The sequence below is a fragment of the Oryza glaberrima genome, chromosome 4 (genome assembly GCF_000147395.1).
Source record: "Oryza glaberrima chromosome 4, OglaRS2, whole genome shotgun sequence".
Lineage (NCBI taxonomy): Eukaryota > Viridiplantae > Streptophyta > Magnoliopsida > Poales > Poaceae > Oryza > Oryza glaberrima.
Genome location: NC_068329.1, coordinates 24,973,468 through 24,985,784, shown reverse-complemented (window position 1 = coordinate 24,985,784; position 12,317 = coordinate 24,973,468). Strand labels below are relative to the sequence as shown.

The 12,317-nt window shown below is 43.3% G+C and overlaps 1 protein-coding gene across 1 annotated transcript; it reads right to left on the bottom strand.

The window, feature by feature from the left end:
- Positions 1 to 3,019: 3,019 nt before the first annotated feature.
- On the bottom strand, positions 3,020 to 10,719 carry LOC127771042 (protein CHROMATIN REMODELING 19). Its single transcript, XM_052296845.1, has 13 exons — positions 9,629 to 10,719; positions 9,438 to 9,555; positions 8,774 to 8,814; positions 8,218 to 8,468; positions 7,937 to 8,117; positions 7,205 to 7,390; positions 6,959 to 7,132; positions 6,381 to 6,539; positions 6,030 to 6,107; positions 5,783 to 5,919; positions 5,487 to 5,705; positions 5,128 to 5,315; positions 3,020 to 3,470 (listed from the first exon to the last, which is right to left on the bottom strand). Exons 1-12 carry the CDS (start codon positions 10,514 to 10,516, stop codon positions 5,153 to 5,155), a joined length of 2,595 nt encoding a protein of 864 aa, XP_052152805.1. The 5' UTR covers positions 10,517 to 10,719; the 3' UTR covers positions 3,020 to 3,470; positions 5,128 to 5,152.
- Positions 10,720 to 12,317: the final 1,598 nt, after the last annotated feature.

Genomic DNA, 12,317 nt, shown 5'->3' with positions numbered 1-12,317 from the left:
ATAGCTACATGCATGTCGATGTACGTAGAAGAAGAATTACGTGCTATATATCTCTCTTAATTAGGACAGCTCTCAAAATCAATGATTAATTAATTATTATTCCCTATGATATAACAAAATAAGGCTCTGCGTTTAACCCTGCTATAGCTTGTATAAGTATAGCTTGCAATTGGCCAACACATGGCCGAAAAATACACGTACAGGCATTCCACCTATTAAAGTGATAGCCTATATATTTTCCGCCAAACAAAGTGAGATAGCCAAATTAACACACTTATTCATGAACATTGTCAACACTAGCTCCTCGAGAAAGAAAAAGAATGAACATCGTAAATACCGGCTGCGCTTCGGCAACCACTAGCCGCGCCATCCGAGCTGTGTCCGCCGGAGCGCGCGCGAGCCTTCGATCAGGTGGTGGCCGGCGCGCCGGCTAATTCAGCACGAAGCCATGAGGGAATTGAAGGGGATCAGCGGCCGTTCAATCTGCTTACCATTAGACGTGCCTCATACATATATGCCAAAACGATCGAACTGTACAAGCGGCTCTATATGACTATATAGCCGCGGGCACAGATATTTCTGCACAGGGGCGAAGCTATAGTGTAACTGTGTAAGAGGAGGGTGGTGCCTTGCAGGAACCGGTGAAAAAAACAATAGCTACAGCTCATTCTACCAGCTTAAATTCAGTACAATATTATACAAAGTAAAAAGTAAACCAATGATATTCCCTTCATTTTGTTCTAGCTCCGCACATCCACCCTCGTTTATGTACGGCTTCCAATGTCACCATAGTGTATGGCAAAGCTGGCTGTTCGTCAGTCGTCACCATTCAGGTTTCAGGGTACGGTGCAGTGGAGGGGAGAAACGACGAGGAGAATGCAATGACTCGTGTGTACCGTATTTTCTTCCGTTAACAAATTAAGGAGTCCAACGCTGCATATATTTGTTTGCATCTGCAGCTTTCTGCATGACTGCATCAACAAGACAACTATCTTCAGAGAAAATAGGAAACGGGAGCGGACAAAAAGGCGAAGAACTCAGCATCGGCGCAAATGCCGCCGGCCGGCGCATATAAACATGCAAATTAACAGCGACGTGTGCATGTTAGATATGCGCCCCTGCACCCTTCGTCATTTTCTTTCTGTCCGCCTAGCTAGCTAGTTCACTCTCAGTACGCCAACCCCAGTCAGTCTCGTTAATTAGCGTGTGTCTGAAAGACTGAGACTAACTTAGAATTATGTTTCAAAACTAACTTATTAAGTTTCAATTATATTGCGAGGATATCGATTTGATTGCCAGCAAACTAAAGCATAACCACACGTGCACCATGCATGCTCGAGCATGGGGACGCCGGGGGCACGGGGAGACGTAGACGTACGTACATGGACAAATCCACACGCACGAATGATCGACGCGCGCGCGCGCGCACACGGTTTTCGCCAACGCCTTCTTCGTAGTACGTTTCGCCTGTGCCCCGGCCGCCCCGCGCGCGCGCGCGTGAGAACTGGCCGGAGAAGAGGACCTCGATCACGGGCGCGGGCCTCCCACACTGCACGTACCGGCGTCCTTACGCAGCGTGGCGTGGCGTCTCGACCCCACACACGGTAGAACACCCACGCTGGTAGTGGTACTATGCGCGCGGCGCTAGCGGGGAAAGATTCCCTCGGCGTGGACGCATGCGCGTCCTACGTACGTATGGGGTGTTCGAGCGAGTCACACTGCTTGTTTATGGGTAAGCAGTAAGCTAGCTAGAGCGGCATGTAGAGCAGCTGATGCATGGGCCAGGGCCAAGGTACGTAGCTATAGGCTAGCGCTACAGGAGGGGGAGATCGATGCCGGGACGGGACGGACACGTACACGTACACGTACGATCGATGCACGCAAAGTTGCATCTTGCATCAGCACGAGCTCACGAGCGCGCATGTAGTGCGCTGCGTACGTTCGATTACTTACGTTGGTGTGGGTTTGGTTGGGTGTCGCGCTGGGTACGGTGCGCGGGGATGCCCCAGATGCGGCACGGGCAAACGGCGCGGCACACGACGCCCGAGCCATCGTACGCGTACTTCACTTGCATGGAGGTGCGGTACGTGCGCGCGCGTTTCAACCTCCCATTCGTTCGGCTCCTCGCTTTTCGGTTGACCGGACAGACGACGAAGCGGTACTGAAAAGATCGCCATGAGGCATGACCGCATGAGCTCATCACTCTCTCCCACTGTACGTGCGTGACCAGGCGAAAAAGATGCTGCCGAGCAAGGCTAACGATTTCAGGGGGGAGTGAGCAGTGGCAGACGAGCAGGACAAAAACAGCGACCGAGTGTACGTCCTTCGGTCGAGTAGCAGAGCAGTTGATTGAATTGGACCCTTTTTCTATCTCTCAAAGGAGTTGTTACTCCTTTTAATACCATCTGATGAATACTCTGATCACACTGGGGCAGTACACAGCGGCGGCATGGCCATTTTCTTGGTGTCGCTAGCCAAACAGGCCGGAGCAGCTAGAGGAACATTCATCAGGACGAAGGCGGTCAGAAGCAAGAAGAGCAACAAATGGCCCAGCACTGAGCCCATAAACCACACTTTACCCAACATTGACGGACAAACAAATCAAATCAATCCAGCAGAAGTCGTTTCCATCGTCCGGGGATGGACAATTCCTCATTCCATCACGTACGCAAGCATACAGTAGTAGCTCCTGACTCTCCTGGCATCACGTACGAGCATACAGTAGCTCCTGACTCTCCTGGGCTGAGCAAGGGAGCGCCAGGCTTTTTCCTTGATTTGCAAAAATCACAAATCACGCCAGAGCTAGTACCATGTAGTATATACAGTAGGGCCAGGCACTAGTACCCCGTACATCCGTGTGGAATCAGGAGCAGTATACTGTCAGAATGGCTACTCTGAACTGAAGTATCGTTGGGAGTCATGTTAAAACAATAATGGACGAGGTGAATAGCGGAATTGCAGATGCAGACCACCTAGCGAGTAAAATCATCTTACATGAATAAAACACATGCTGCTGGCATTTGCATTTTTCACTAATACTAATTGTAGAGCATATAGTCCGGTCAAATGGACACACTCTCTTGTACTCACATCAGATGAATCAGTGATTCTATAGTGAAAACCCGACACAGACGAGCATATTTCCAAGGGGTAGGGCTATTCAGTTCCCATTCATTCATCCATCTTACGGAAAACAGACGGCCACAGCATGAACAAATGCTGCACGACTATAAAATGGATCTCTTGTTATACAACATTTCCATTCACCTTTCTTTTTTCATATATTACCCCCAAGACTTGAAAGATTGACCAGACATAACAGTGTTAACAAGGCCTAGGGCTCTAACGAACAAAATTGTAAGAGCGGCCAGGAGAAGGTTAAGAGCACTCACACGAATCTGTCTTCCAAGCAAGCTATTAAATTTTGCTGATCATGTGCGAAATCTTCAAGCATTACAATTGGAATGTTCCTGCAGCAAAAATAAAAAAAAATGAAAATCTTAAAACTGATCAACACCTGCTCCACATAGGCCTATCCGTGACACCAAAACGTTTACATTGTGAGGGACATGGAGCAGCAAATAAAATGCATGCTATCAAAGAACAATACCACATGAAACTCATCAGGATAGCTACCAAAGTATATCGTATTCTATCGACTCTAACAACTGAGATAAGGTACATTCATAGCAGAATATGTTGCACACTTGTAATGGCCAGCAAAATATCAAGGCTGTACTGTAGAACACGACTAAAGCAATGAAGCTAACAGTAGTATAAGTTGTGTAACCATAAGATCCTGCAAACATTTTCTTACGTCCAAGACAAGGTTATAAGGAATACGTGGCAATGTGGAGTACCCATTTACAGCCATAGATCTGTGGATGCGAACGACGCAGGTGTACACAAGCTAGTGCCTGCTTGGGTACAATGTGCATGGTAGTGTAAGGTACAGAAAGGAGATAGGTGCACGGATAATTTCTTCAAATCAGCACAATATGTCGAACAAATACTGGTGAGATCTAGTAAACAGGTTATTACTACAGTTGAAATATATCAGAAAAGAATTTGGCAGCAACTACACATCTACAAGAGATTCATAATATTCAGTTAAGTGGGAAGAAAGGACAGAAAACAGATAATATGAGTAGCGGTTTAAACCAATTCATCGACAACACACTTCAATAAGAAATTTGATATTAATAAGCAAGGAGCATCTTCAATGAAAAATTCTTCATAGGAAAAGAAGAAATGAACTTAATCCAGGTGGCAGGTGTAAGGTCAGAAATGAATAGCCGATATAATAATGGATACCATCTTGCCTTAGACGGAAATCCAATCAGAACCTCACAAGTCACAAGCGTATCATCAAGCAACTAGGAAAGAATTAATCAAATAACATACTGAAGCTACAAGCTGGCTCGTCGTCCACTGGTGCCAAAACAGTGAAAAATCATCTCACTGCTAGCAGGAGCAAAAAGGAAATAAAAAAATATCACCTGTAATCTACACTACAGAACACAGCAGAATCTTATATTAGGTGTGGTGCATGGCAACCAATGCAGCAGAAATGGCAGTGCATATGGCTAAGGTTCCTTTTACAGAAATAAGGAGATGAGAACTACACTAGAAAAGGAAGTGTTAGCAAAATAGTGGAGACGTCATCCAGAGAACAGAAAATGAAAAGTGAGGTAACGAGTGATGCAATTATCCGACATAATGTGGCCTACAAGACATAATGTGGCCTACAAGTTATAAAGTCATTTCATTAATATCAAGCTTGTAAATTTCAGCAGTACAGATGTATAATTATTTTTCTGAATCTTCTAGTTTCAGTATTTTCTACAATAAAGTTCTCTACCACCTATTTGTACCTATGTTAAGCTTATACAGTATGTCACTATGCTGAATCACATTCAAAACAAAATATGAGTCTGAAGCACAGTTGACAGAAGCTTATTCATAGAATCACCAGTAGATGAGGCAGACAGTGATAAATCAAAATCCAGTGCAAAATAGGCACCATTGAGCTATGCATATTAGAACGGCCAACCAAAAGCGTCTCGCTTAAATGAAGAATGAATAACGTTGACAGTTACAGACATATCCTCAGGTGAAATTATGTACCTTCAAGCATTCTATGACAAGAACCTCACACCAGGAGAAGAGATGCCAAAATTTCTCCCATTGTTTTCTCAGGTACATCTGTGCTATCTTCTAACTCTGCTCCGGACTGGAGAATTGCAGCATCCAATACTAACTTTCTCCTTGCTATCTCATATATGTTTTCATCAACCGAACCCTTTGTCACTAGCCTGAAAGAAAATGAAATCATCACTGTTACCATGTTGTAGAGTTCAATATTTATGAATTTATCATCACCACGTCGATATGAATATGGTGATATGCTCACAATCTGAATCACAAAAAACATAAGTAACCGATAAAATATCCAAATGAACATAATTAGACATAGCACATATTACCTATAGATAGTGACAGGTTTCTGTTGTCCAATGCGATGGCAGCGATCTTCAGCTTGCCGATCCATCTGGGGGTTGAAATCCATGTCATGTATTATCACTGTATCAGCTCCTATTAAATTCAGACCCTGGCCTCCAGCTCTTGTGGAAAGCAAACATGCAAATATAGATCGGTCGTTATTGAAAGTGTCGACTATAGTCTGCCTTTCAGTTACTGGGGTGCTGAAACAGAAGGAACTTCATCGCTTAGGATTGAGAAACATTTTAATTCCAAAAATAAATGCTGAAAAAAAACTAACCCCCCATCAAGACGTCTATAAGTAACTCCTATTACTTCCAGTGTCCATTCAAGGATATCAAGCATTGTCGTCCATTGGCTGAATATGAGAACTCTGTGGCCATCATTTGCTAAGGAAGGTAAAAGCTCAGCTAAGGCCTGAACAAAACATAGAAATGAAGGAATTCAATTGTTAAATCCTAAAGACAATTTCTGCTGAAGATATTACTGTACATATACAATCCTTAAGGAATGGGGGAAAACCACACCTGACACTTTGCTGATCCAAGAACATGCTCATCTGTAAGGGCACCCTTTGTACCAGAATCACCATAGGAAACTAATAGCTGAAGAAGTGAGAAACTAATTGTCAGATAGGATTGAAAAAAAAATCTAAATTTTGGACACAGGAAAGGTTCGTCAACAACAAAAAAGAAACATGTCACATCCATACTATTTGGTGCAAAGAAAAAAGAAAGTTACTAGCAATAAGCAGGATAAAAGTTATGATCAAACAATGCAACACTGAAAGATGGCAAGCACTGGTATAATTCAGTCAGAAAAACAATATAAGGTGGATTAAAACTGATCAGGTAGAACAGTAAAGGGATGAACAATACTTGGTGGATAGCAAAATCATTGTACTTCCTAAGTTCTTGGGTTGCTCTTTCCAATGAACATTCAAAACCGAATGCACCTTTAGGGTACAGTAACTTTGCAATTCGATCAACATCTTTGTCACTGTAAATGCGCCTTATAAGCAATGGATGGTTCGCAATCTGTGGAGCAATAGAAAAGAACAACTTTTGAGAACAGGTATAATAAACATTTTCCTGAATTTAAAAGAGTGAATTGCGCTTTGGGCCACATTTTGTTGCCAAAGTTTCACTTTGGACCAGCCTTTGACTGATATTATCACTTTGGACTAGGTAACTTTACACTTCTTGCACTTTGGACCACCCCAACTTTCTTCTCTAGCTAGTCTAACCACTCTGGAAAAAATATGGCTTGCGCAGTTCATTGTTGTGCTAGAGTCGATGTGCTCAAGAAAGTGGTTTGGGGTGGTCCAAAGTGCAACAAATGTGAAGTTACCTGGTCCAAGGTGAAAAGATCAGTCAAAGGGTGGTCAAAAGTGAAACTTTGGCAATAAAATGTGGCCCAGAGTGCAATTCATTTACATGTGTGATATGCTGCTGACCTTACGGAACTGCATGAAATAGTTTGATATTTGTCGTTTTGGAATCAACCCAACAACATTATTAGAAAAATTGGATGTGGATTTTGCGCTACGAGCTTGACAAGCACCACGGTATTCATCAATGGCATAGTTATAAGCTTGAAACTGCTCTGAGTCCATTGTTACGAAATTAACCTGTGACACAAGATCAATGTAAAGTTGAACCATGACAACGAAAACCATATGTTGATGGTTAGGTCGACGTACATGTTGTATCTTTGGAACAAGTTGCTGCATAACATCTGATTTCAAACGTCTAAGAATAAATGGCCCCAAAATGGACTTTATACGTGAAATTAGCTCATGATCTTCTGCATTTAACAGCTTCTTCAGATCAATATCTCCAGTGGCAAATATATCAGGCATCATAAACTCCAACAATGACCATAGCTCCTGTAAATCAGTTGAAAACAAGTGGTACTTTAAGATGAAATGAACTGAACTTAAGTAGTTGAAGCGCATACTCCAAAGAACTGGAGACAGAAAGCTATCCGAAAACTGTTGCTATTTATTTCATGGCTTTCCATGTAAGTAGTAATTAAAAACTGATGTACAGCAAACAGCATTGAGAACCTGACATGCAATCACCATATCCAAAAGAACTCAATATTGGTTTCAAGTAATAAGGCTAAGGCATACAAGGTCTTGGTAAAGCCAGAAGCTTAAGTGGTCGTTCTACCAAAAACAAGTGTTAGTTATAGATCTTTGGTTGACATGCTGATTATGTGCTTCAGCCCTTTGCTAACATGTGGGCTCTGGTTATGCAGGATTATTCATGTGGGAAACCTAACCAACATACTCCTGATTTTTACAGACAGTAGTATGTCTTAAATTTTCAAATAGGTGGATGGTATATAAGTATTGCAAAGAACCACAGAACGACACATGCAGCAGGACTAACTTAAACCAACCACCCATCAAGTTATCATCAAAACTTACATGCAAATCATTTTGGAGGGGAGTTCCTGTCAGCATTAGCCGTTGGCGGGCATGTTGTGCGACAGCCATAAGGTTTCTCCATCGGAAGCTACCCTTATCTTTCAGTACATGTGCTTCATCCATCAACACACAACTCCATCGCCATCTTTTGAGTGCTTTGCGATCATCCTTTTGCTGAGCACTATATTACAGATAAAAAGGAACTTAAACTTATACAAACATGAACTATCATCGGCTCTCTGAAAACTTTGGTGCTAAACACAAAATAAATAACCACAAACCTCCGCCGCTCAAAGAGAGAGTAACAAACAAGGAGGACATTAAATGGAGGCGGATAACCAGCTTTGCCCAATGAACTCAACTCCTTTGAGTAGGCAGTCCTTCCAGCACCATGAAACATGATGATTGAAAATGAAGGACACCATTTTTTAAGTTCCCTTTCCCAATTTTCCAACACAGAAGCTGGGCAAACTATTAGATGTGGACCTGGGTCATTATATAGATGCCGCAACAGAGTAAGATAGGTCACGGCCTGTCATCACAAGAGCAAAGATCAAACAGCAATAGATGAGTTGCCACTGAAGTATAGGATCAAACAACTCAGTTCATCTAAAATAAGCCATATGAGGTTAAATTCTGACAATATTTTATATTGAACCAAAAGAAATTCAGAAAAACCTATTTTGATTAAAAAATAGTGCATAGGTCCCCATAATAAAAAAGATAACTCCCCATTTGAACTAGCCTAGCTTATACATCCTGATAAGATGTCATTTCACTATACTTATTTATTTATTTATTAGTTCCCTTTCCACCACACACTGCAAGATATCTTACCTGAACTGTCTTACCGAGACCCATTTCATCAGCCAAAATTGCTGCACGAAAATAACATATAGGTTAATATGACCAGTTTAGATTCTTTGTCGTGCAGAAACAATAAAACATAATAAGAAAAAGCAACTAGCATGGTTATTAACTCAATATTACTTAAACAACAAAACAATGATTTTGCAGAAAAAAATATTTAACATTCAACTTTAATCCCTTGGTACATTATAGAATAAGCTTTTCATGGGAAATACATGTGGATCTGGCTCCTGTATACTATGGATCTCCTGGGAGATACCCTACCATTATTTGGGTCTGCTTGTCATAAAATTACAAGAAAATCAAAGGTGTCTAGAAATGTGTTCTCCATCGAGTTCATTTTCATTGATTGAAGATTGATTGCAATTTCACATAACGGAAATCTAAACAGTATAAAGGAATAACAAATAGCTGCATGTTTCCGAAGACAAAAATGGCAGAAATAACAGGACGCTTGCAAGTAAATTTCATGCTATCATGCTAAAGGGTGGAGTGAAGTGAATTACTGAACTGCATAGATCAATTTTATTTCATCGTGGGTGCACTTAAAAAAATCTCAGTCATATGCATCTTTACTGAAAATATCATCTAAGGCAACATAAATGATCAAATGCAACAGTTTAAAAAACACCTCCACCGATATTTTTCCGGTGCAAGAGAAGAAGAAAATTGACCCCCACAAGCTGGTAGGGCTTCAGAATAGGCTCAAACTCCGACTCCTCGCTTGTGCATGCAGCATCCACATCATCCTGCTCCGACACATCCATTGAATCAAAACTCCACACCTTCAAGTAGACTGCATAAAAACAGATAAGTACATACCTGGGTAACAATTCGGACACTGGAATCATCTATCTCAGCATAACTCTCACAATTCCTTGTCGATGAGCCATACAGCTCCTGTCGCAAATCAGCCGAAATGCGCGCGCACTTGCGCAATGCCTTACCCACTACATCCCCCTCCTCCACCTCCACCTTCGTCTCACCATAGTCCCCATCTTCATCGTCCTCATTCTCCAACTCCGACCAGTTCACACCATCATCCTCCTCTGCTTCTACCCCATCCACCTCAGACGCACCCACATCCCCGTCGCTGTCATCATCGTCCTTAATCACGAAACGGCGAGCGGTGGCTCGACGCGGCCTCGTTGGCCTTGGGTCTGGATGGTCAAAATCATCATCAGCGAGCTCTAAATCGTCGTCTTCCTCCGAGAGGTCGGCGACGGCGGTTGCCAAGCGCCGACCAGCGGTACGGCGCGGACGCGAGGTCCTCGAAGAAGGGATGTCGAAATCATCGTCTTCGAGATCAAAGCCGTCGTCGTCGTCATCGGAAACCGACACCGCGGCGGCGGCCTTGGCGGGTTTAGGGTTGTAGCGGAAGGACTCGCGGGGCGGAAGGGCCCGCCCAGGGGGGCTGTGCTGCCGCTGCGGACGATTGAGCACGCGGGTGCTCTTCCCGGCGCGGCGCAACCGCTCCTCCTCACCAAGTTCGAAATCGTCGTCGTCGTCGGAGAGGACGACGGTGGCGGTGGCGGCGGCGGCGGCGGCGGAGGAGGAGGAAGGCCTGGGGTTGTAACGGAAGGAGTCGATGGGCGGGGGAGGCTGCGAGTCCGGCTGGGCGCCTCGGCTTGGTCGCTTGAGGACGCGCGAAGGCTTGAAGCTGTGGTTCGACCACTCGTCGTCGTCGATCTCCTCGTAGCCTCGCCGCATCGGGGCGGCGGCTGGTTCTGCGGCGGCTGGTGGGCTAGGGTTTTGGAGGAGGCGGAGCCAAGGGCGGAGGCGAGGAGGCGGTGGTCGGGGAGCGCGAGAATTTGGGGGGAGAAGGCGAGGGGACGGAAATTTTGGGCGGCCTCCGAGGAGTGGGAGAACTGGAGCGCCGCCGCGAAGAGACCGCCAACAGATGCTTTTCCGGAAGAAGGGTGATTCGTTATAAACTTTCCCTTAAAAACGGGGGCGTTTGATTTTCTAAAGGTTTTTTTGAATCGTTTTCAAAATAGGGGATTATGGGGCGGAAGGCCCACTCGTCAGTGTGTTGTTTTGGACATTGTCCTATAATATTCAAAATACACTCCATTTTGAACAATATTTTTTAAAAAGGAAATACTATGCAACTCCTGTAACACGTGTCGCATGCTTCCACACAAGTCTCCCCCACGTTGCACTCTCTTTCTGAGCCTCTCACACACCACACATGCCACATGTGCCAAGACACTAGAAGTCAATATAAGGTGTTATGTGTGTCGATTTTGATCATATTTGTGCCCATGTATTTTAAGTGGGTAATATTGTGTGACGGTTATCTATAACATGTATGAATTTTATGTTGCATATCTATCAGGCATGTCATGTACTCATACCATGTGGAAGAATATGAGATTTTGAGCCTCGATCAAACATCGTTGATATACATAGCATAAACTATAGACTTACTGGTATTTAAGATGGTGCTGCTAAAATATTTGATGATACTTATTGTTGATTTTTCGTGTCAACACTTATATATACCATCATGATACTTCCAATTAGTACCACCGTAAAACTTTATGATACTTATTGTTGATATTTCGCGTCAACACTTTATGATACCTTGTAATTAGTACTACCGTAAAACTTGGCGACGACATGATACTCGTGACATTTCTAGGTTAGAACCGTTAGAAAAAAAACGTGAAGCTCACAAGCTGCTCGAGCTCAACTCGTCACAGGCTCAACTAGTCAAAGATCTAAATCGAGTCGTTCGAGCTTATCTCAAAGCTTGCGAGCTCTACCAACCCGAGCTTAAGCTATTTAACGGAGGCTTGAAATTTTCGCTAGCTTACTCTCAGTCTGCCCACCCAAATTCCACTGGCACTCCAAATTTAAATTCCACCATATGCCTATGATTCCACAGACCCAGCAACTTCTAAATTTCCTTCCACATCCCGTATTCTCATCGTATCAAAAACCTAGCTCGATAGCTCTCGTCCTAAACAATGTTGGTATCCAAGATTCACAATTCCGGGTTTCTCCTCTGCTTTAGATCTAGTTGTTCTTCGTCTCCTCCATGTGATCTACATGAAGACCATCATAGAAGATTGCAGTAGTCTATGACATTGCTTTTGGACGGTACATATTTAGGAATTTCCAGTAACTATAGCTTTTGTTCTTAGCAGCCTGTGACTACTTCTTATCGTTAATTTTTGTCCTATGTACTTCTGTTAAGTCAAGGGCACATGGTACTGTAACGTTATTTATCCACTCTTGTTATGAAAGTGAAATCCTGACAGAAGTCACTGTTGCAAAATAAAGTTTACACTATTCAAAGAATATAGTGTTAACAAGCTTTATACGAAACAAACTTGAGTCAAGTCGATTCTTGATCGGGTTCGAACCTATCCTATTTTTGAGTTTGAAGGTCATTCTGAGCTCGGCTCAAGTCTACACCAAACTTAAGTTCAGCTCATTGACAATTTGACATGCCATCATCTTAAGGTATCATAAAATTATGATCGGTGACATGCCATCTATGCCA